A 26045-nucleotide genomic window follows, 5' to 3' on the forward strand; every position below is an offset into this window, starting at 1 on the left:
GGGATTTTGTATAGTATCGTCTGACACAACTGTTGTGAAATGATTGGTCACATTTTTCCTCTAAAGATAATGATATTCAAATCTTTGTATTTTCTCAAGAGTACAAAACAGACTTTTACAATACTTCTAAACAGAAAAGATCAGTATTTTCACATATGCGTATGTTTCTTAAGAACCATGTGCCAGACAATTCTTGCTGTAAGTACAGCCCTTTAACAGACAAGCACCTTCCAGAGAGGCTGAAACAGTGCAAACTAGAGCTAAAAGCTGCAAAAAGATTGAGTGAATCTCTGAAGAACACACACACACACCCCAAAGCAGAAGAGCTGCACAGCAGTACATGAAGTGGTCATCAAGGAAGTGTTCACTCAGGGGAAAAGAGATAGTTTAACTACAGAATTTACACTGTCTGCTGAAATTGTCAGGATTGCTCCTAGATGCACCTCTGAGGGAAAAAAAAAGTCCAGGCTCCACTGTGATGCCAGTTCTTCCCATGCCATGAGAAAAAAACACCATAATCACTGATTTTTAATTTTGGCCCAACTTTTTCTCCCTCTCTTCACCCTGCCAAAGGCAAGATTCTGAAGAAAATCCAAAGTTCTGGAAGAAATTAAGAACAAGAAAACCATACCACCAAAACACTCAAGTCCTAAAGAAGTCTATTATAATAAGAAGCATATTATTTTCATTCAGTGTTTGTATTTCAAATACTGGAGCTAAAAGCAGCACTGAGGAAAGCAGTACAAACTCCTGGGGTCGTTCCCCCCCAGTCACTGCTCCAGCAGGGCAGAAGTTGTAAAAATAGACTGGGGAAAGACAAGCTTTAACAGACAAAGCTTGAAGTATCTACGGGACAAGCTTTCTAGCCCTGGTTTGCAAACTGCTTGCTGATGGGCTGCAACATTTGCACAGCAATACAGGAGGAGGGAACTTAAGTCGAGTCTTTGACCCATTGCCTAATGAGGCTAGAGATCCCTGGCATAATTACTAAAACAGCTTTCATTTAGCATTCTTCCACTAAGAGTTTCTTGGTGTCTGCTGACACAGGCTAGCAGTGGGGCAGATCCCATTTCAACTGAACTTCAGAGCAGCATCTTGTGCCAATGGCAAAGTAGCAATTCACATGCACCTGACACTTCCACTGAACCTCATGAGTATTTCCATGTTTCTGTAAATAGAACTAATTAACGGCCAATCATTTAACTTGGTAAATGCAACATTAAATTTGAATATGGGTCAGCAGTAGTAAAGACAGTCTCACCTTACTCAACATACATCATCTAAATATAAACACAGTTATTTGAACAGGCAATATGAGATGTAAAAGGGCCTGCAGCAATAAGACTACAATCCTGTAATGTCTAACTTACCGATGACATCCCTCACATACTTAACAAGAATTTGTTACTGCAATACAACACAGCCACATTGACAGATACCTGGAATAGTCTACTCATCTATACAGTATATTAAACATAAACACAATTTATTTACTAAAATCAAGTTTACAAAGTTGCAGACTTTAAGAAATGTCAGATCTGTAAATTTCTATCTTCATCTATAAGCATGTGTAGAAAGATTCATTACTTTGTAATGTCAAGTATTCATTTTTCAATTGTCTTTTTACTTATGCAGCAGTATCAGAATCATGTTACTAAGATTTTAAAAAGCTGATTTCCTAGTTAAATATATACTTGTTATTTCAGTTACTGACAAGCTGCACCTTCCTAAATTAACATGTCCATATCCCACTGTGCATGTATCTCATCTCTGCTTCCATAAGCAAACAAAAATCACTTAGAAACATTGAAGATATTGCCATACACAGTAGCTGAATAATACCTGTGTACTTTCCAGCATATTACCTCATTCATAAATGCTGAAAACTTGCAGAAAATTAACAGTCTTGTTCCCAGATGCCTTCTCCCTAGGAGAATATTAGCTTTAGCCTTTATTAAAATGGACTCTAAATATATACTTCTGTATGGTAACAGCATATAGAGTGTTTTTCTGGTTGGTCTTGTAAAAGGGAGAAGAAAAAGTTGCAGCTAGCCACACAAGCCTAAAGTGAAAAAGGAAAAAAGTCAGACATATCCAGTCTTTAATTACTCATTTATGGATTCATAACATTTCAACTTTTTTGTAAGTCAAGGTTTTCCTCAGTCTCAGAACTGAGTTTTGCCAATTAAAATGATCTAGTGAAGAAAGTAAACAAATGGGTACTAGAGACAAAATTAACCTCTTGGAACATGGGAACCTGCTCTACTTACCAGAAGGTAGTCATTCCCACATGATGAATGACAGAAATAAATGATCCAAGCAGATACTTAAACATCAAGTATGTAACACAGCCAGAAATGTGCAAAATCCCTCTACATTTTACTTTGAGCCAAGTCTTACCACCATAATATCAAGATGGTTCTTCCTTTCTCCTTCCTCTGCCCAGCCTCATCTCTTAGCTTTGCTCTTGCTGCATAGGACAGTTCTAATAACTGATACTGATGTCCAAGCTACATTTGTGGCAGAAAAAAAAAATCTGCTTTTTTCTGTACTGCTTCCTAAAACTCCATATTAAAGGTATGACCTGCTCCTGTGACCTACTATCTTAAGTGCTAGTACAAAAGAAGGGAAGGCAACAGCTGCAGGGAGCTGGCTCCAGGAACATTCATACATCTGCTTTCAGATTAACTCTTTGCCACAACAGAGTCGTGCAAACCTGCCCATCTCCTCAACAACGTCCTTTGATGCCCATTTTTCTTTCCCTCATCACATCCTCTTGAAATAAACTACTACAAAAAAACTGTTTTATCGGATGCTTCTCCTCCACATTCATGTCAAATGTAATTACAAGCAGATGGGGGAAAAAATAACCAACAGACACAAGTAAGTATTCTCGTGTTTTTGCAAATACTAAGCACTTGATTTGAAAATCTCCATCGTTTAATTCCTGTGTTTTATATGACATTTAAAAATTGCCCCAATTTTTTCAAGTCTTTGAATCTAAGAAAATTCTGTATTTAATATCAAACCTATGATTTTATTAATACTCTATCCTATAACATCACCTTCTACATACACATACAGAGTCATTACTCAGTAGCACAGTATCAAAATCAGCTCTTTCAGGTAAAGAAAACATTAGATCTAATCCAGAACTGTATTCTATGGGCACACACACACAAAAATCGGGGTAAGGTATAAAAGGACGCCTGTCCACAAAGTTAACCACATAGAAGATCATCCTCCCCTACACTTCTATTTTTAACTTGTGAATTTGAGGAAATGGTGAAGAAAGGCGGGAAAATAACAGAATTACACTACATTCAGTATACTGTGTGGTAGTTACTGCTTTGCAACTTTTGCGTGAGGGATATCTGAACAGTGCTGAGTCCTGACCTACTCTAATCAAGTTTCTGACACTTTGCCTCATCCATATTCATATGGCTAGTCTACTCTCTGCTGTTTTAATGGACACAGCAGCAGAAAACTTTTCCTGAGACCACTCTTGCATCTTCTAGTCAAGATAAAGCATAAAACATCACTGCTAGCAGCAGCTTTTGTTGCCAGAAGCCAGAAAAAAGCCAACCCAACTGAACTTGTCCTGTTCCTTGAATTTCTTTCCAAAGCGCCTTTTTTTTTTTTTTTTTTTTGCTTACCATTATAAACAACTGCCCATGAGCTTTTGGTTCTGATGAAACAACAGTGCCTTTACCACCGCACTAAGAATTTTGAACATTTTCCCAAGGAGGAGCAACAGACAGGAACCACTTCCCGGCACTGCTCGGGCACTGGGGCCCTGTGATTCCCTGCACATCACAAACTGGCAAAGAGCCACACATAAAGGAAATGGAAAAGATTTCAAAGGTAATTTGTTAGGATTTTTCTTAGAATTTTGTTGAAATTTTACTGTGTTGCATATTGGCAAATCTATCAAGGAGCTTTCTTTGGAAGATTAGAACCATCATTGCACTAACTAGCCATTTCCAAGAAAAGAGTAACATTTAATCTTCCCTGCTGGGTTTGAGAGCCTTTGAATCCTTCACTTGACTTACATTCATTCCATACTATGCCTCTCACTTATATTCTTCTAAATATGCTGTCTTCAGCTAAAGCTATAAGCAGCACAGAGTCTTAAAAGCATTCTTTTAAAGATATACTGCATTTATTCATCTATTTAATAAAAAAATTGAGGACCCCCTTTGTGAGTGCACTGCAGGCAGCAGATGAGATGGCTTTAGTTCTTTAGTTAAATGACAGTTATTCTAAGTTGATGACTGCAGGAGCGCAAAGACACTAAATTTCATGTTCTGGACTACCGTAATGAAGACTTTTGTAATGAAGACTATTGTAATTTAATGAACATTTTGCAGTGAGGTTTACAAACAACCTGGATGGATAATGTGTTCAGACACACTCTGGAGAGTCTGAAGAGGCAATAACAATTTTCCTCTTCTGGTTTTTTTCACACTTTACTTTCTAACAACATAAATACATGCAGACATATGTTTATATATGTGCACATAAATGAACATATATACACATAAACAAATACACACACACACACCCCCTCCACAGCCAACCATTTGGGGATCTCATTTCCCTGGCCATGTTCTGATTCCATTTTGCCTCCCCACAATTGTCACTACTGCTGTTCCTCCTCTCCTTCTTTCTAGCCACCAGTAGATAAAACTGCAGCAAAATTCAGCTTGACCTTAACCTTAGACCCATTTTTGCACTTCACTGCATCCATACGCACATACTGAACCTTTCATTCACTGTGAAGAGCAGAAAGATGTATTTTTTTTGTATTTTATTATGTTCCACAAGCAAGAGTAACATGGGACACAGGGAAAGCAGGTAAATGCAAAGGGCTTGTTGTGAACTGCTAACTGCCTAGGGTTACAGCGTAACATGCTCATTTAAGTACCCTGGAACAACTGTAGAAGGAACATGTCAAGTCAAGCATCCCACTCAATAATCTATCGCCTTTTACCTTACAGAATGAAACCTCAAGAGTGAGAAAGTAAGCCCTTGGAGGTTGCCCCACCTTAAATACAGAAAAAAATTCTAAGGCAATTAAGAACTACCATAAGTTATCTGCCCTATGCTTTTGTCAGAGGTAAGCAGTATCAGACCACTACACAATAGCACACAAGACTGCAAATCCACTGGAACTGGATTTGCCCCAAACTCGATTGAAATGGGACAACTAAACCAGGTATATTTACCTGCCTCCGTGCAGGCTGCCACACTGAACAGTGCAGCTGTGCTGATGCTCGCTGACAGGCAGCACAGACAGTCCCTCATTGCTTAATAACATGGTGCTATGTTCATGACTGCCAAAAAAGTAAGATCTAAATACTGAGAAGTTTTATCTTTAAATAATCAGGCTATCCTTGAACTTGCAAGCAGAAACACAAAATCCCTGGACAAATAACTTGCATTTAGTTGGGTAATACCTACAAGACTCAATCACCTCTGAAGAGAGCCTGAACTAAGACTGAAAAGTTTATAGTCCACTCTTACAAGGAGAAAGAAGAAATTCTACAGGAAATGGGGAACACAGTGAGAATTAACTGTGCATATGCTATTTAGCTGTCAATTACTCTAAACTTCTCTAGACTTTGAATACTAAATTTAAGACTGCTCTGGGATTCTACCTCATTTCAGAACACACAGAAGATTATATTCTTGCAACCTGCTACCATGGGGAGAAGGCATAGCAAATTTATGAAGTTTCCATTCATACTGGAAACATGGTAGCAAAAAAAAATAATTCTGAACATCAACAGACAAAGAACAAAACCCCAATAGTTTGCTCAGGTAAACTGGTAGCCAGTCACCCACTAGAAGTGACCAAATCAATGAAGTCTAATCAAGATTAGGTCAGGCTTGATATGACAGATTTCAATGTCTAAGTATAACACTTGAAATCAGAAGCAAAAAAAACCCCATCGTGTCTAGGCAGAAGACATGGTGGTTTTCTTCTCTTCCCCCCCTCCCCGCCCCCCCCCCCCCAATATGATGAACCTACAAAACATTCCAGAGCAGAAAAGATACATATTTTACTATTTCCTAATAAATTATTTTTACATTAAGTAAAATTAATAATACTACTCCTTTCTGCAAAATGAATGCTTTTGCGTTTCAACTGTTAGAGGTCTTTATGAGATCAAATAAAACAGTCAGAAGAGACGAGCTCTGGGAAAAGATTCAATTAAATTACTGAGTTTCCTTGGAGATAAAACCAAATTTAGGTACTTAAAGTTGATCAGGTCCAAGATCTCATTTGCCTGGAAAGAACATGACAAATTCTCAACAGATGTCCTACAGGTTCAAAAAAAACAAAACAAAAAACACAACCAAACCCCACAAAGCTGAGTGGAAGTCTACCCATATCAGACATTGCCAAAAAGCCCACACAGATGGTGTATGAGAGAACTGGGTAGATCTACGTCATATGTAAGAATGCCCCATGTACTCCCTTCCCACTTTAATCTAAATATTGCCTAGATTTAGGAAACATCCTTTTGTCTCTGCTATCAGTTAGTTCTCTTATTTCCTTGACATCTCTATAGAGGATGATTCATGCCTGTCATTTACTAAAGGACTGTGCTGGTGCAAACCAGTTATACTCTTCCAAGACTAATGTTAGAAACAATTTTTGGCCAGTTGTCAGTGAATGCTATTGAAGTTTCTCATAAATAGTGTTTGCTGACTTTTGATACTTAACAAAAAACTTTCGACATATGCAACCAAACCCAAGCTTAAACATAGCAGACCAAAGCAAACACTTGGACACAGTAAATTCTCATACACCTACAGCAGCAACTGCCACTTTCCTCAACACACTGACCCAGCTTACAGTCTGTTAGTGAGTTTTCTAAACTGAAGTGGCACTGCCACCTTAAGACATAAGGCCAGCATTACAATTTTCATTATACTAGATTGGTTAAAGAAAAAAATCTAATTATCTGCCCTTTCTGATTTTTTAAAAAAAAGATATTCATGTAAGAAAAATTCAAAAATAAAACTGCAAGAAATTAACTGTTTTAAGTAATTTTATCATGTTATTACTATTTTTCTTCAATTAAGTAGCAATTTAGTTAAGCCATTTGGCTTTGAGCATTTTAACATTCAGTAAAAGGCATCACGGTGAATCAAGGTTCTCCAGTTCTGACCACAGCGAGTGCACAACTGTACTAGTTCTTTCAGTAATAGTGATAATACTTTAACATCTATCTGCAGTTATTGTGACATTTACATATGGAAGGATACACGCATCAAAAAATTTGATTGGGTGACAGCACAGTTAACATATTAATTGAGGTAAAAGTCTTGTCAACCTAGCACAAACTCAGAATAATTTAGAGGCTAAACTATCCTCTTATTTATCTGCAAATGTGGTACTCCATCACTGTGTTGATGATATGCGTGCCACAAAATTCTTTACCTTCGGACAAAAGATGAATTTACTTTTTTAAACACTATTTCCACATTATTATACTGGAAAGAGCAATCTTACCTTTAGTAGAATATGCTTCAGCAATCAGGCGTAGCCTGTATGGTGGCACTGCAGCTAACTGCAGGTCATCAACTCCAACTCTGGCATATGTGTTCAGAGCTTCTTTGTAATCACCTTCCACATAGTTTAACTTGGCCATAATAAGGTTAGCTTCTTGTAGGAATTCTGGCTAGAAGGAAGAGGAATAAGAAAAGGTTCTTTTTCCTGAGAAAACACACCTAATTCTTTCTGATAAATATTTGGTTTATTTTCTGTATATATTCACTGTAGAAATCCGCAGGGTATTTCTTAGGACAGAGCAACAAACCAACAAAATTCTTTCTTCATGTAATATTTGGGAAGCTTGTGGTAAGGGATGAATCCACAAAACCTCAATCCACCAAGCTACCAACAAGCATTACCAGTCATTTTGTATTCACACATTTATTTACACATGCACCAGAAATACCTCTCAGTCAGAATCCAGCTTTGCCAGGTGACAGAACTATTTAAAGGCAGCCTATCATTACAACTCCTCCAATGATTTTTTTTCTAACACCACAAGTACAGTTGAAAATAACATAGCATCAAAACTTAATGATATATGTTCCACAGCCTATGAATTTGCACAATTTCAAAGTATAAATTGAAAAAGAATTTATGGAGGAATGAAGAAAGAAAAGGAGGAGAAATTAACACTCCCACAAATCATAGGAGACAAAACATTAAGGATGACTGCAAAACAAGGTCCTTATGATGTCTCAAAGGATGGACATTGAGTACAGAAAACATAAGCTGCTTTAGTAGCTACAACAACAGTTAAGTAAAAGAAGGGCCAGTATGGTTAAGAACATCAAAAGGTTATGACAGAATATGCTCTCAAGTATTAACCTCACCTTCCGCACCTGCAAACATAACTTAAGGAACCTTTCCTGAATACTTAAGAGACTATTACAGAAATTTGTGAAGTTTGTAATGTATTTTGCATTTTTTAACACTTCTATTTAATGGACACTACAAAGAACAATATAGTTATATACTCCAAGAAAAACTTCCACAAAACAGGTTGTATTTCACTTAAGCATCCCAGAAGTCAATGACAATTTTCTTATTCTTCTAATGAAAGAAGATTTGAGAAATTTAACTGAATAAAAATCCATGGAGAAACACAGAGCCATGAAATAGCATAGTGCTGATGATGTTCTGGGAACAGCAATGATAATAAAACACCACACAAGCACTTTCCACATATTTTTCCATAATCAGTAGAGCACTCCAGCCAAATTCAGCTTTTCTAATTCTTGCTTAGACTGATTTACATACCTTTAGGTTTCCTCTATCGAGTGCTGCTGTGAGATGTTTCCTGACCTCACTCAGCTTCGGCTGCGGGCCACGTGGACTACTACTCTGTTTAAGAGTGTTTTCCTTCAAAAATTGTTCTAGTTTGGACTCCCCAAGAAGAAGTTCTGCCATATCATCTGTAAATAAAACCAAACACATGAAATATTAGAATTTTATTTCACTAACATTTCAGTGGAGGCAGTCATTGCACGGATTTTAAATACAAACTAACCAAAACAAACAGTGTCAAGTACTCAGATTTAACGCAAGTCACATGGTACTTTTCAATTTATCTTTTACCTGCTTGATTCATTGTAGAATCAAGTCTCCTGTGTTCTAAGCTACAATGATTTAGGACATTAAACTGGTCAGTGTTGTTCTCCTCCTTAAAAAGCAACACTTGATTCAAAAGGATTATGTATTTTTGTGAATGTCACAATATACACTTCTGAGATTCACTTTACCCAAAAAATGGTGTGTGTTTCACAAGATGCCTATTGTAGTTTCAAATATGAATACTGACATAGAACTAATTTATGCAACTAGTTTTATGTTACATGTCCCTCACGATGCCTTTCATCACCACCCATATCTCGGCTGTAAGAATGTAGGTATCACTCAGACCTTGTTAAGGCTCCAGCCATCCCAGCATGAAAGTCCATTTCTCATCTATCAGTCTGTTTCTTAGGAGGCTTACCACCACTTCTCAGACATGAAGGTAGAACGTAATACCAGGCGTCCCAGCAAAGCTGCAGCTAGCATGTTTGCTGGAATTCAGTAATCTGGTCATCCTCTACCTTGCCCTTATCCAGGACCACTGAACTTATTTTACTGAAACACATTGAGTAGTTCCTCTAGTGAGAAGAGAGCTGGAAAAGTTATCGCCTCACTATGTGCAAATTGAAAAGACCAGGTCATGTCTCACAAACAATGGCTGAATAACCAAAATTTGAACTAACAATAAATAAAATAGATTTTTAAATGGGGAAAGGCAAAAACTAAAAAGCAGAAAAAAGCTCACCACCCTATAACCATTAGCACTGGTCTTAGAGGTTATGTAAAGGGTCAGAAAAACTAGGACATGCAAAAGTCAGTGTTATTGTAGCAAAGCTTTCCCTCAGGCTGTATAAATGCATCAGCATTACCTGGCTGTTTAAGTACAACAAATTTCAGCCTTGTGTCATTTGGAGTAGTATATAAGCCATGTACAATGCCATTGTACAGCAAGCTATAAAGACCAGTGCTGTCCTGTAATATGTCTTATCAAGTATTAAGACAAAACCCCCTATTTTTTTCTCCTTAAAACCTCCAGCTAACTGCTGATTCTTAAACCACAATTTCTTCAACAGAGTTTGAGACCAGACAAATAGCAAAAGTATCAAGGGAGTGCTTATTTTTCCATTTATGTTTTTTATTTGGTGTTCTGGGAAAGATATCCATGGTAATTTAGACATTTATTTGTTCTCAGCTATCATTCACTTACATTTTACTGTTTAAACACTGCTGCAGAAGGGAAAGTTCTCAGGGTCCAGATGAAGGCAAGCCACACCACAGATGCAGCCTGGTTGCCAGCCTGCTTAACTTGCTGCCTTTCAGATCATAGTTGTCAAGTTCATCAATCTCAAATTTGCAGTAGCAGTTCCATTCCTTTGCCCATCAAAGTTTCTCCTGACGCTTCAGCTACACTCATCTCATCCCTACACCAGACAACACCAAATAATCTGAAGTGTCACTTTCTGCATGCACTTTCTTCTTTCAAGAGCAGCTTTATGCCTCTTCACATGTGTTTTATTTTGCTTAACAGTGCACCTTCTGCTCAATTTATCCTCACCACAACAATGCACTCTGGATACAGATTCCACACACGCTAGCCAAAAATGTCAGTTCTCTGAAAGCTAAGGAAGAGGAAAACAAAGTATCTCCCTGGTACACTGTTACTTCAGAGACATTTCAAAACAACATGACACTTGGCATCTCTCAAATACATATTAAATGCACACAATTTCCAGTTAAAAAAAATTAAAATATTACTACCACTTGATAATACACCTATAGTATAACATTGACATTTTATTACTCACTAATTGCCAAGCAAAAAAATGTTTTTCTTTACCTATTCAATGGCAAATGGCACATTTTGACATGCATCAGTAAACCTATCATACAATTTGTACATCCCTTAACAAAGAAGTTGATCAGTTTATAGTCTCACTGAAATGTTTTCATCTCAAACATATGATGTACATTTTAACAAAACAAATAAGAGCAGTTAAACTTCAGTTCTGACAAACATTAAGGCTCAAAGGTTGTACACTATAGTATTTTAGATACACCTTAGGGTATACTGCGTTGAAGGTTAGCTAATCATCTTGCACACTGGAAATTTAACGTTTATGAACAGAACTAGAATGAGAAGGTTCTACAGTAAATAAGAACTGTTTTGGTAATGCACAAGAGACCCATTGTTAGCTGCAGCAGGAAACAGGCTAAAGAGGCCTTTACCACTTGATCTATCAGGATTGACCCTGTTTATGACTTAATATGGCTTGCAGAGTCCTTCCTACGCTTAGAAAATAAACACAAAACAAATATTTCTTTACTACAGCATGAGTTTTACCCATACTTTATATAAGAGCACAGTAAAAAGCAGGGAAAGGGGCAGTAGATGCTCTCAGCATAAGCACCTGGAGGGACCAACACCAAGCTCTGAAATACCTTGCCCACTGCCTCCATCACTCTACTACCTTGTAACAGCAGCAGCCACCAGCTCTGACAGTTGTTGTCAACTGCACTGCCCTAGGAAAGGGCCCAAGCCAGAGACCCCAGACTGCCTCCCACCACAGCCACAGGCCTGCCTGAAGACTGGGTTGAGGTTGAGATTGGCCAAAGACAAACAACTACACTTTGCCTTCTGGAGAAGAGGAAGAGAGCCAGCCAAAAACATTCCGTTTTATTGCACCCAGCTCATCATCCTGTACCATGCTACTCATCTGTAACCTGCACAACTACCATTTTCAAGTTCATAGGCTATAAAAAACACCTATCATTTTAAGTTTTTTTCTAATGTATTATACCTGAAATCTTAAATCCTGTGACAAAATAAAAGTAGACGAGGACCCAGTTTGTTCCCATACAATCACAATATTATAGTTCCAGGAATTTTTGAAGCAATTTGCACTGATGTGGGTACTCTTTAATTGAATCAGCAAAGAAGAAAAATAAAAGATATTTTAAAAGTGAAGAAAAAGAAATTCAAAACATACTTCAACATTAGGGCAGGCAACACAGGATCATACTCAGTTTTGAGCGTTTCCACAGATTAAAAAACCCCTCCAGACAACCTTTTCCAACATTTGACTGTTCTTAGTGTGAAAATTGTTTCCTTGCTATCCACTCCACATTTCCTTTCTTGCAATTTTTGTCCACTGCTTCTGATTCTTTCACTATACATTTCTGAGAAGAGGCTACCTCCATACCCGAGGCGGGGGGTGAGGGTGGGAGGTGGTTGCAGTAGGATTCCCTCTTTGTCTTCCCTTCCTAAGATTTAACAAATGCAGCACTCTCAGCTGGTTCTCTTCGGTCACGTGCTTTTACCCCCTTATCATCTTGGTGGTCCTCCACAGGGCTAGCTCTACTATACCAATGTCTGTCTTGCGCTGGGGAGCCCAAGATGAGATACGGTCTCATGGACCAGATGTGGTCTCACAAGTGACAAACTGTAGGGAATAATAATTTCTCTCAAACTGCTGACTACATTCTTGCTAATACAGCGCAGTGTGCAGTTGGTCTTCATTGCTGCATGGGTTTGCTGCCAACTCACACTCCCTTTGTCATTCACCAGGACCTTCAGATCCTCTTCCGCAAAGCTGCTTTTTAGCCAGTTGATCCACAGACTATACTATTACAGCTATTCCTTCTCAAGTACAGTACCATGGCATTTGCATTTGCTCAACTCCATGAATTTTGCCATTAGTCCATTTCTCCAGCCTGTTGAGATCACTCTAAACAGCAGCCATATACTCCCCCCAGTTTTCTAACATCCACAAAACCATTGAGGGTACATTCTCAATGTCTAAGTCACCAAGAAAAACACTAAACAGTACTGATTGCAGTATCAACCCCGAGAGGCTCCACTTCTAAGACATCACAGATGTTTGTTGGTTTTTGTGTCTTTTTAACCTGTGATCAAACTTCTGAGCCCAACCAGTTTTCCACCTACCTCCTAGTCCACCTGTATTTTTAACAAGATATGCTATGGGGAACTATGTCCAAAGTCTAGACAAAGTTGAAGCCAACAATATCCACTGTCCCTACTTTATCCATATAGTCAGTCATGTCTCAAAAAGCTATCTGCTTGGCTAGTCCTTGATAAACCCATGTCAACTGATCCAAATCTCCTCCTTAGCTTTCCAGCTGGTTTCCAGGATATGCTTCCTAATCTTCCCAGGGCGTGAGGGTAGGCTGATCCACCTGTAGTCCCTAGATTCTCATTCTCGACCTTGCAAATGGTCGTATGTGCCTTTTTCTAGTCATCAAGAATCACCCTCAGTCACCAGGACCTCTAAAAACATGACTGTGTCCTTGCAGTGACACTGTCCAGCTATTTCAGCACTGACACATCCCACCTGGGTATCAGAGACTTGCATATGCTCCCTTTGCCCAACAGAGTCATCCTCTGTCAGGGCATAATGCTTCATTTCATGAGACTTTTCCATCAAATGGAGTAATTTTCCATCAATATCAACAGATTTTCTGCAAGCACTGATACATATACTAAAAAGCACAAATGGTACAGAAAACTGTCAATTGCTGCAATAAAGCAAATTCTCCAAGAGAAGCAATACGATAAAATGAGATCTCTTTATTTTTAAAGGTACTCAGCATCTATTTTGTTAATTTTCTGCGTGTTTTCTTTTCCTTCAAACAGAAGTTTTATCATAATTGATAAAAATCAACATTTTGCATAGCTTCAGTTTCAAGCTGCAGACTCCACAAGAATTAAACTGACAAAATCTACAGCCTTATTCCAAATTCCATATTTCATTAGCATAGCCACAGCATTATTATAAACAAATAGTAAAGTCAGATATTATGACCAACATTACCCTGCTCAAAGATAGTTTTAGCATAACACTCTGTAGGACTGCACTTCCTGCAACTCTTCTGTCGCTGGAAACCAACTGTGTGCACAGAAAAGACAGCTGGTTTTTTCCACCAATGCAAAGCAGGTTAGTCTTTGGTGTAAGGAGTTTCATATGTGCTGTGTGAAAGGGTCTCAGAGATCAGAGGCCTGCTCCAAACCTACAAAACTGTGCTTCAGAAGATGTTCACAGGATGCAGATATTTGCCTTGCAAAGAACAGGTCACTGAGGGGTCCCTTCAGCACAGGTATTTTACTAATAATATTCAGAAGACTCCAGAGAGTGCTCCCAATGCACAATTTTTGTTTACAAGCCTCTTTAAAAAGGTAAAAAAAGCCCAGAGAGTGGGCCTTGAAAATAACACTTGAGGTCACCATAGTAATGAACTACTTCGGAGAAGGACAATGAAGATTAAAAATACAATTAGCAAAATCAAAACTAAGTGGTAACTTAAAAAGAAGTAAAATATGTCCAACTGTAAGTTTTAAGGGACGTGCAAGTAGATACTTCCCTCCTGATCTGTACTCATCAAAACCAAACAAGCAACATTCCTCTTTCCTTTTATTCAGTTTAATGCTTCACTGAGCAAACTTCATTTCCAAGAAAGAAACACGAACATCAAACATAGCAAGGATTCCAAATGACACTCTAAAAAAAGTGCTTTCGTTCAAGAGCGGGAATATCATCAAGGCTGCTTGCAATGAAAAGAGTGAGGTCTACCATTGACATTCTTCAACACTTCGAAGAGCAGAACTTCAAACGTGCCAAAGAGGAAAGTATCATGCATGCCTTCCCTCTCATATGCATTCCTTAAGTAAGTCTCAAAAATTCTTCTCACCCATACTCCTGTAACAAGCATTTCTTAAGTTAAATACAGGAGATCGATCCTTATGGAGACAGTTGTAAAACACAGCTAGACTGCACACCAGCTCCAGAGATGTTTTGTTTATATACTCTGCTAAATTGTCATGGAAGGATATGAAACAACTAGTTTGGATGGTTACAATAGATCAGCGCATATCTTGCAAGAACAGGTTAGACACTAAGGAAAATGAAAATAAACCTTGCACTGTCAAGTGTGAAAATGCATTCCCTGAGGCATGAGGATTCTTAAAACGAAGTGCTGAAATCATCCCTATTACTAAAGGGGCAAATAATCACTTTACCTGGTTCACTTAAAGAACAGCACTGGCACATGCAAGAGCAGAGTATAGCCATACTCCCCTCGCTCAACAGCTACACCACAGAAAGAGGAAGACCAGCTCTAGAAGCTCTAATGCTCACCCATTTGTGGGAACACAGTAGAACAAGACAGGCATAGACAGAGATCTAACATTCCGCAGAAAGTTTGTAAGGTTACTCCTCTCTTGTACACAGCAGAATTTCTCAAACTGGGGAAAGTAAGAGGAAACAAACAAGAAGCCACCTCTGGAAAATTTAATTTAGCCTCTCTCTCTCTTTCCTCTGTCATCCTCCCCTCTGCAACCTAAGCTAAGTTTCTTCTCTCTGACAACGACTGGAGAAAATAAGACATTGTCTCTAAATACAGGACACACGCAAAAGCAAAGCCTTAAGTTCATGCTGGTGCATAGTCTGAAACTATCCAGACACCTTTAAGATGAGACAGATAGTCTACAGCACCCAGATATTTTGTTCCCATCATCCATGCAAGTTAGAGAAGCTGCTGATCCATACACTAGCTAGGGACAGTCACCGTGCAGCAGCATGTATTACACATACTTCCCTTCAGAGGAAAGGTGGGAGAGGAGAAAACAAAAACTGAAACTTACACACAGATCAGATTAACCATCAAAACAAAAGGTGTTCTTCTAGGTCACCCATATACAGTACAACTCACCCTTTCCCTGTACCACTGCTATATATCATGAGACACCGCACCATCAGAGAAAGTTAGACTGTCAGACTGGCTTTCATCACAGGAGCGCTGCACTCGCTCAGCTGCTGGTGACTAGCACTGAAAGACAACAGGTCACAGAATGCAAACCATAAAAGCTACTGCAAAGCAGGCTTTTCTTATTTACTGAGTCACTCATCTGCTAAGTCAGCCAGTTGGGGCCAGACATTGGCAACAAATTTTTAAATCAAATTATGACTGAGAGAGCACTTTATTAAGAAAGCATTGGCCCGAGGCATGTCAACCACTCTGTGCCAGTAAGATTGAGCCTCCACAGTGCTTACAACAAAATTCCAATTATGTGGACATTTCTGAAAGAAACTGTTTATGAAACCATATAGCAGAGTTTTTAATCAGTTTTAGCTATCCCTTAAAGACATCCTGAAATAACGCATGTAATTTTTGCAAAGAAATTGCTTTTCTTTTTCTTCCAGCACAGTATGAGTGATCTAGATTATATTCTTTTGTAAGACACTTTATAAAGACAGATTTAAACTCTGTAAAGTTTTCTGACACCTTGAAGTCTAGCATTGTTTCAGCCAGTCTAAACAGATGTTTCAAAGGAAAAAAAGAACTGTTAGTAAACAGTTGCGATACCATGAAAACTGGTTTCCCACTTTTGGAAAATTGAGATAGTTACGAATAAATATAAAATTCTTGATGAAAGGAAAGACTCCCTCTTATTCATCCATTCCTCCACTGAAGAGTTCATCAACAATTACTTAGCAAAGTTAGGAAGTATTTGACAATTTCTATCACAACTGTATTGCAGAATCATCTCTTAACGGGAGAAGGACAGCCTAGCTTGCCCATTTGTTTCTGCAACATCATAGTACTGTTGAAATAATCCACCTGCCTATAATAAACAACAAGTCTGAGCACCTTGGAACTAACTGCAAGATAAAATGAAGGATACTTTAGGTAAAATATCCATTTCTGTTAGCACTGAAAGCAAAAGCAAAAAACCCAGACATTTCTATACATGCAAGCTGTTTTCTTTCAGCTTTGAGAAAGCTTAGACACACTCATACATAATGTCTTGAGAAGAAAGTTGTGCAGGCATGGATATCCCTCTTTGCAATATGGATCAACCCTAACCATCTTCAAAATAAGAATAAAGGCTGGCATAAATACAGGGTGGGCACATGATGACATGTCTTCGTAAAATGGTGTCTAAAAATATAATGACAGCTGCTTTGCTACTTGATTTTTAACATCTGCTTTTTGAAGCAAAATTGTTACCACGCTATTGGGATCTGAAGCAGTTACTCGCAGAAAAACAGTGAATTAAAACAGAGGACTAATCTTCTTTTATCTTGGCTCAAGAATGATGAAGAATATTTATTACTACTAGCTTAAAAACATGGTTCATCTTGAATCATCCACTGCATCACCTGCTAAAATACAAAATAATCAGTTTCCTAATGAATGCTACCACAACCTCCAGGCATTTGCTGAAGAACCCAGGGTTTGTTAGCAGCCTAGGTGACAGGAATATGTAGCTCTAAATTCCTTTCTAAAAGTAAGCTTAGGGAGAAGGGGAGAGAAACGAAAGAATGGCAAAACTGCACACAGAAAAAAAAAAAAAAAAACAAACCAGCAACAAAAAACAAGCTCAAACAGGATACAGATTTGGAGCTCTGTCTCTCTTGGATGAAAAACAAAGCAAAACATTGAAGGTTATCTAGGCCACAACTACTACCTATGTGGTTTCTCAAGTGTTCCTAATATTAATGCAGAAAATGTAACATTTTTTTTAAAAAGCCTGATAATTATATATAGATACACTTGAAAGCCACAATGCAAGCACTCCTCTCACAGATAGCATAGCTGCTATCACCTCTGTGGCAACAACTGTCAACAACCCTGTTCCTGGTATCAAGGCTCCATGCACAAGATGTTCCTCTGCAATGAAACATTCATGTCCTACTGCTGTGTACACTGGCAAGAATACTCATGATCCTGTGCTAACAAAGATGTATGGAGCCTTGACAGCTCAAGATCTAATGTGAGAAAGTATGGGGAAAACCATTGTTTTCTTCCTTGTATGCCAAATGTCATAGATTAAAAAAGCATTTTTAGTACTTTTTTGCACTCTTTTCTGAGATACACAGCTGCAAGCAAAATGTGCTGAATTAGGATAAAATCTGCCACAAAGATTTAAGCAAAGAGGCTCAAACTCAAACCCTGAGGATCTGAATTTGTATAGGAGGTATTTAGGAACAGGAAACAGAGCAAACTAGCTACAGAACCTGAGGTGACTGGCCAAACAAACTTAATCTTTCCTTGTAAGCAAGCAGATAACAGATTTAGAAGCATGTTGTATCACTTCACCCACTCTCCACCAAAATCTTCAGTATTTCAGGTAACATATTTCAGACTCTTAAAAAGCACAATTGTCCAAATGCATTGAAGTCAAAAGATCACAGTTACTGTTAGTTCCAAATGAAGATACTGCATGAGGTGAGATCAATTAGATGAAGCATGGAGTTGTAAGAAAAAACGACGCTGCTGCTTCACCTGCCCCATACTGAATTCCAGAAAGAGAAAGAAATAAAAACCTCACATCTTAACTCAGGACTAAAAATAATTAAAAAAAAAAAAGCAGGGGAGGAAAGGGTCAAGGAGTAAAGACAACGAGTATGATATTTCCATCATCCCAACGGGACCATAAATTTATGTGCAGGATTCCAGCAAGTTGAGACTCGCCTTGTAATCCCCGTTCTGGTGCTTCAAATCTTTCCTGAGAGAAACTAGCTTGGGAGTGAGAAAGGAAACTCCTCCTACTCAATCCCTGGAAGTCTTACTCTCTAAAGGTAAAACTGAAGACTCAGAGTACCCGAAGGGCTGCATGTTGCATTACTTGGAGAGGATTTTTCCTCAGACTTCCTGAAACATGTTGGATTATCATCACACCTAAATCTAAAAAACAGAGGAATTTTTATCCAGAAGTGGGATGCACCAAGAAGGATCACAAAGCGGTCAACTGCTCCACATAGTACCCAGGCAAAAATTTCAGAGTAAAGTTTCTGTAAAATCAGCTGAAGATGAGAAAAATCTTATAGCATCCCACAGAACATTAGAAGGCCACTTTGAAATGGAGATTTCTTCCAGAGGAGGATCTGGAAATCCTGGATCCAGAGCTGATTTCATATTCATCTGGCAGAAACAGCATAAAACTTGTTTTCTAACTGGAAACAAGTTGGCCATACACTTAAAACAGAGACATTTACTTTGTTCATAATGCATGTAACAGTTATTAAGAGCAATGGCTGTACCTGAAGAGGAGTATTAGCAGAAGTCTCCAAGTACTCATTCAAGTAACTCTGAGCAGAAGTTACTTAAATGAAAATGAATGTTAAAACTAATCTTAGATTTATATAAGGTTTACATTACTGAAAAGAAAAACAATATATGGATATAGAGATGTCACTTATGATTCCAACACTGACTACTAAGTAGCCAGAATTCACAGATCCCAGGATGGCTGAGGTTGAAAACAACCTCTGGAGATCATCCAGTCCAACACCCCTGCTTCAAGCAAGATCAGCTAGAGCAGGTTGCCCAGGATCTTGTCCAGTCAGGTCTCTGGGGACAGCAGAAGCGTAGCTAGAGAACATGTGCAGCCCAACATGCACTACTGGCAAAAAGGCTGCAGACTGATGCAGACAATACACATGTAAAACCAGAAACAGAAAACAGTCACCTGCTCAAAGAAACTTAATTCTACTTATTAACACCCTTAATTATACATGGTCATTCACTCCTCTGCCCCTGTAAGGCATGGCACCCTTTTACTGTGCAGCTATGCAGTATCTAGGCAGTTTTCCTGCTGAACAGCCAAAACTCACTTTGAAGAAAAATACAGGCTTCCCAGACTATTTGTGCATATGCAAATGTACTTTACCAAAGTACCACTACTACAGAGATTTATTTTATGAGGGCATATATTAAGAAGAACAGAAAATTGCAGCAATTGTTTCAAATCATGTTATTTTTATGGCTTTTTGAAATATATATATTCAACCTCCCAAATTTTGTGAAATGTTAAGACCATCAGAACAGTAAATAATCAAGCCTGGACAGCCACAATGTATTATCTAGATTATTGATGGTTAATGTTTGAATTTAACTTGGCCCATTCAGTCAAATGCAATGTAAAACTAATAAATAAGAATGCAGGTCATACCCAAGCCTGGGAAGCACAAAGTGTGGGAAACAGGATCACGATCATCTTTGTGTGTTTAACTGGGAACAGTTCCAGTAAAACCACACTGGGGGAGAACGATCAGAATTTAGCTTCTTTCCATGTACGCTTTGTTTAGGTTACAAAGAAGATCAAAGAGTGACTTGGAGAACAGGAAAAGCACACACTGTGATATCTAGGAATTCTTTTCGATCTTGCTTCCTGCCATGATTTGTTTCTCAAAGGACAAACCAGTTCTTCTGTCACTACTAACAACAACAACAGACTGTAGACTACGTAGATGGAAGGCAAAAACCAAATCATGTCATGGGGACAATGGCTCTTGTCCATGTTCCACCAAACAGCTACATTGCAACACAGTGCAAATTTGACAGATGATGACAATGGAATCCAGTTTTTGTTCTCCCAAGAAGGTAAACAAAATAGCTGACAAAAAAGAAGAAATAAGAGACTGAAGAAATCCTGACTCTGTGACTCTGCCAACTTCTTATACAGCAGGAACACTTCCTTACTCCTAAACCTCACCATCCAGAGGTTTTGATTCGCATATTCACTCCCTTCTCCGTATTAATCAGTGATTAATTATCAGGTCAGAAGAGGGAAGTTTTTCATCTATGAGATGACCCGAAGCTCAAGATGAAAACCACAGATGTGCCTCTGTTCCCCAGAAGAGGAGATCATGCACTTCCCTAGGATTTCCAAAAGCCAGTCACTCACAAAAAACAGCCTCTTCTCATCCCCCCGCCCCGCACCCCACACTCTCCACCCCGCCAGCTGCATCTGGGAAAGCCCAAGTAAATTCCTAAAGGCAGTAACCTACACGTCACTCTCAGAGATGATAGTCTCAGGGACATAACCACCAGTTTTAAGACAGAAAGCATCTTTTAGCAACTTCATTGTTTGTTTGGTTTTTTAATTCTATCACCTGTTTTAAAAGCAGTAGGTCCCCTACTTCTGCCAGTCCTTAATCCCAGCTCTAAAACAATCTCATCACAGCCTGGATTAATGCACAGCATTTTCTCCCCATTAAGGTACAGACTGTAACTAAATAGTAAAAAGAAAAACAGAAGCATGACTGGAAGCAAAGCCCAGGCAAACCTGAATTTGAAACAAGGCACAGCTGAAAGATAAGCAACAACTTGTTCACATAACTAACTGCAGAAAAAAATAGGGGAGAGCCTGGAAGTTGCTGGTGTTTTCATATCTTCGTTGCCTTTGCAAAAGTTTTATGGAGATAAAACAGGTTACTGGGCTCAGGTGAGCTGCATTCAGGATTTGTCTGGAGCCAAAGGGATTTCCCACCCACTTTCTGTGAAATGAAGGATCTTTACACTTCCTTTTGGGAAAAGAACAGATAAGTCTTCTGTGAAACCTGTCAACACCCTCCACCTCGGGATGTCAGCACCCCAAGCAGCTGTCTGCAGCAGGGGTCCAGCACCTAACAAGCTCAAGGCTGAAAAGCCTACTCCTTTATTCTAATAAAGGGGAAACTCTAATTCGTATAGCCAAGGGAGTAACCAAAACAGAACGATTCACAATTTCAGATTAATTTCAGATTAAATGCTTACACAGGGAACTTAACAGTAGAGGAGCAGCATTTGCCAAATACTGTAACATGGAAGTCCTCTTTTATTTCCTCCTTTGTTTCAGTGCAGCTTAAACATTCAGGATCTACTTTCATTATCAAAAAAACAGCTCCTAAGTATCTGCTAGGGTCAGATCCTGATCATCTCCCTCTTTTCCAGAAAATACAAGCACATACTTCAAAGTTCTTCCTTTGCTTTACTGCCCTTTACATGTCACACACCAGAAACATCTGTTGTAGAGCAGCTGTATCAAAACTCAAGTTGTTGATTAATCATTGTTAATATGCCATCTCTACAGAATACTAATATGGGTGACGCAATTAGTAAAGAGTGCTTAAGGCAAGCAGCTTTCTTCCTACTACAATATTACATATTTCTTACGTGGTAATTCCACAGGCAGTGATCAAGATAATTATAAAGACAGAATGAATGACTTGACGAAATATTTGATTCTGGCCTTCAAATTTACAGCTCTATCTCCAGAGACCAGTCTATTCTGTGAACTGAATGAATCACAATCCTGTTGGAAAAAACAGCACCACACTACAAAGCTGTAGCAAAATCTGTAAAATGGATATTTAAAATTACTTTACAACTACATTTAAAAAAAGCCTACCACCTTTCATGCATTCCCTTTTCTTGAAGATAATGTGAGATTACAGTAAAGGATTTCTGTCTATGCATACACATTCTGAGTGGAATCACACCAACCACACACAGATCATCAGTGGGGTGGGAACCTGCAGAAACTCATACATCTCCCGAAGCAATAGAGCAACTGATAACATCTCTGATCAGAGCAGCTTACTAACTGCCACTATGCATTCTGCCACACATTTGCTGACACCAGAGAAATTCCAAGATTCAGCACTCTTCCTCCAGTGCCTGGAGCAGAGATCAAATGCTCTCCAATGATGAAAGAAAGGTCTTGCTACCAACAAACACAGCACTATTGGCCAGATATCCTTGCCCTCTCCAATTTATCTCAACATCCTGCCACTTTGCTTTTTACAGAATTATTGTCTTCGGTCTCTCCTCATCAGATCACCAATTAAATTGTGTTCAGTGCAGAGAAAATTCTAAATTCTTATTATTTAGAAGACAAATTTGTGAGAAGCAGGAACAGCCCAGATTTGGCAGGGAAGAGAATGGCCCACATCTGGTGTGGTTAAGGACCCTCTGTGCCTTCTTTCCTACCATGCAAATAAAACTCAAACAGAAGCAGTATCAATGAACCTGAGTTTATGCTAATGAACTTATTTCCCTACAGAAAAGTTAATACTAACCTTTAACCCTTCAAGTTAGGTTAAAGGAACCTAGAGCAGCTATAATACAGACATATACCAGCATATATACACTGATAAGTCAGGCTACCATTTCTTCTTGTGACTTTCAAACAAAGCAACAGAATGCAATCAACCTAACATTAACATATGAGATGTGTATTATGAATGTAATTATTTTAGAAATTAGCAGTATCCTTATAAATGCAAGCAGACATAAGCTCCAAATAACCAGAAGTACTTAGTTCATTCCACTTAGACCAATTACATGCTTGCTCACAGGAGAAGAATAAAGTTCCCCTCGCCTTTGCCCTTCACTGGCTGCTGCCACTGTTCATTTTCCACTAGCTGTTACATTCTTCAGACCCCTGTGGGAGGCAAAGCAGCTCAGTAAGCCAGCAGAAGCTAACCCCAGAAACAGGAGCACAGAGTTTTCTGCTGGTCCAGCACAGTAAATCCTACCTCTGGTGCTCATAAACACAAGGGAGAGGCCAGGAACACATAACTGGGAGACACTCCATAGAGAAGGAACAGCTTGAGGGAAGGTAGGAAGAGCTCCTACATGCAATAGCAGCAAGGTGTTAGACCAGCTTGGTTACCTGTGAGATCATATTGACTATGCTAGCATTTTCTCTTCCAGATGAAAAGTCAGTTGGAATACAAGCAGCAGACCTACATCACCACTTACACTGTTGTAACACTCCTGGCTATCTGAAGAATCAAAGTTGTCAGTCAAAAAATAAGATAACACATCTTAGTACTGTCACCATCTTTGGCCTTCATCCAGAAAAATGTTTGTCCTTAGTATGCCTGTTCTTTAAATACGATAGTGAACGCAACAGAAGGAAAACAAAAATCAAATGAAAAGAGAGTTAATTTCTACTTTTGTCGAAATGCAAAGGCATTTCACATCACAGTCTACAAACTTCTCTGGTAGAGAGGTAGATCTCTTCAGAAAGCTTTCATGTATAAATTGCATTACACACTGTATGTATAAAAACCAAACAAATTTGATAAACACCTTCTAAGTAGGGCATGAGTCCTAAGAGGTTTAGAAATCCCTGGTTTACTCTAAGAATAAGCTTTAACCATACATCTGAGGTCTTGTATTTCACAAGGGAGCAAAACAAAGGAAAACTGATAAGATGTTTCTATTCCTGCTACTTATGTCCAGGCAAAGAAGTAGCATAGAAAGTGATAAACAAAAAACAGACACGTAAAATACTTCCTGTTCCTTTGGGTTTGCTTCTCTGCTCCCTTATTCTGCAATGTTAAATAGCAGGAAAGTAGTAAGGAACTATAGAAACAAGGTGTTGAGAGGAAAGGCAGTCAGAGAAAAGATCACACACAAAACAAAAGAGCAACAAACAGAAATGGGATATAATGGTAGTAAGAAATTAAATTAGTAAGAAAGCAGTGTGTTAAAAGGCTAGTGTATCTCCATCACCAAACTTGATAACCTGTTGGTAACATTCTGCTTTCATGGTAAGGTCACAATGCTCTTGGCAGCATACAGGTCTGCAAACTTCCAGAGCATGCATTCTCTTCCCCCAGTAATGCAATACTGGCTAAGGTTTCTACAGAACTACATCATTCCACTTCGCTTGAACTATAATAATTCACCTCCTCAGTGCTTTTTCAGACAGAGCCACACATCTCACTGAACTTGAGCAAGGTCATGTTACAATTACAGAAACAATGAATGACCGGAAATACCCGTGGAAATTCATGGATTCTTTATTTTATCCATTCAGGTTTGCCACTGAACTGACCTGAGGTTTCCTCACTGTGTTTTCAAAGGAAGGAAAGAAAGCATTAGAGCACTAATGTCCTGGGAACTCTCTGAGCAGACACAACCTTCATACTTAAGTCCATTGTAGCTGCTTCCTTCGAGATGCTACTGTTTCATCAAAAACTCACGACTAACTTGCAATCAGCTTTGAAATGTCATTGCTAGCTTCCAAAATTATCATTCAAACACCACAGAATTCCAGGCACCCTGAGAATCCCAAATCCCAAAGGTATGAATGACACAATACTCTCATTAAGACTGTAGCAGAGAGGTTTCAAAACACAACCCTCATAAACCTGAACACTTCAATGGTTGTCTGTAAGACCAACATGTTTTGATAAACTTACTGAAAAAAATCATCACTGGTATTTCATAAGTTTCAACATTAAAGTATATGTGATCATTAATACCAGAGTGTTGTGGTCATCACCAGTTATTTTGGGGACTGCTACAGTAAACTGTGGTCTCAGAGAAAATCTCTCTCTTATGTATTTCATTCACACAACTGTGCTTTTGATGCCAACCAAGTTTTCCAAATGAAGTTGTACATGGTTGTCTTACAGATTAAGTCCTTTATTTAATAAATATTAAATAAAGCCCATTCAGATTGGCTTAAAATATAAAAGAATCACATAGCCAATGCTTCCCAGTTCTGGGTACACTTAAAAATACATTCTCATTAATCTCAGATATTCACCATTTACTATTTTACCTCTTCCAATAATCTGTGAACAAGTTAATTTGGTACTTGCAGTTTTGCTAATTCTCATGACCATGCTTTGCCACCATGCTGTTCATCAGCAATATCAGACAAAATTCAACAAACAAATCAAAATTTCTTCATATCATTTTCTTACAAGGAGCCTTTTCCTGTTAGTTAGACTAGTTGAGAACACTCATAAAGTTTCATCAACGGAAAGAGCTTTATTTCTAACAACTTGGGGTTTCTCTCAGTTCCATTTCAGATGTGATACACAGGATGTGAACACCTCAGGACAGCACCTTTCTTGCAACCAAACAGCCTCCAGGCTAGCCAACGACCACATCTTTGTGAACCTCAGAGCAGCATGATGATTTCTACGCCAGCTGCTACAATTTTTGTAAATCCTACTGTATGGGGTGTAAACGGCAAGGTGCTGGCAGCGGTGGGGCTCCAGGAGTGGCCCCATGGGAAGAGGCCTAGGGCTGCCCTGTCCAAGGCCCAGCAGGTCCACCAGGCCCACAGCAAGGCACAGCTGAGCCCTTCAGCCATGGTGACAGCACGTCTGGGAAAGCA

The 26045-nt window shown here is 38.8% G+C and overlaps 1 protein-coding gene across 2 annotated transcripts in view; it reads right to left on the minus strand.

The window, feature by feature from the left end:
• TTC7B (tetratricopeptide repeat domain 7B) overlaps positions 1-26045 on the minus strand; it is a 144651-nt gene that overhangs the window by 114562 nt on the left and 4044 nt on the right. For both annotated transcript variants that reach the window (XM_055812625.1, XM_055812635.1), the window contains exons 2-3: positions 8828-8982; positions 7526-7694 (exon numbers count right to left, since the gene is read on the minus strand). In XM_055812625.1, coding sequence (XP_055668600.1) covers positions 7526-7694; positions 8828-8982 — 324 coding nt within the window. The remainder of the gene's footprint in view (positions 1-7525; positions 7695-8827; positions 8983-26045) is intronic.

This window comes from Falco peregrinus, chromosome 1, assembly GCF_023634155.1.
Source record: "Falco peregrinus isolate bFalPer1 chromosome 1, bFalPer1.pri, whole genome shotgun sequence".
Lineage (NCBI taxonomy): Eukaryota > Metazoa > Chordata > Aves > Falconiformes > Falconidae > Falco > Falco peregrinus.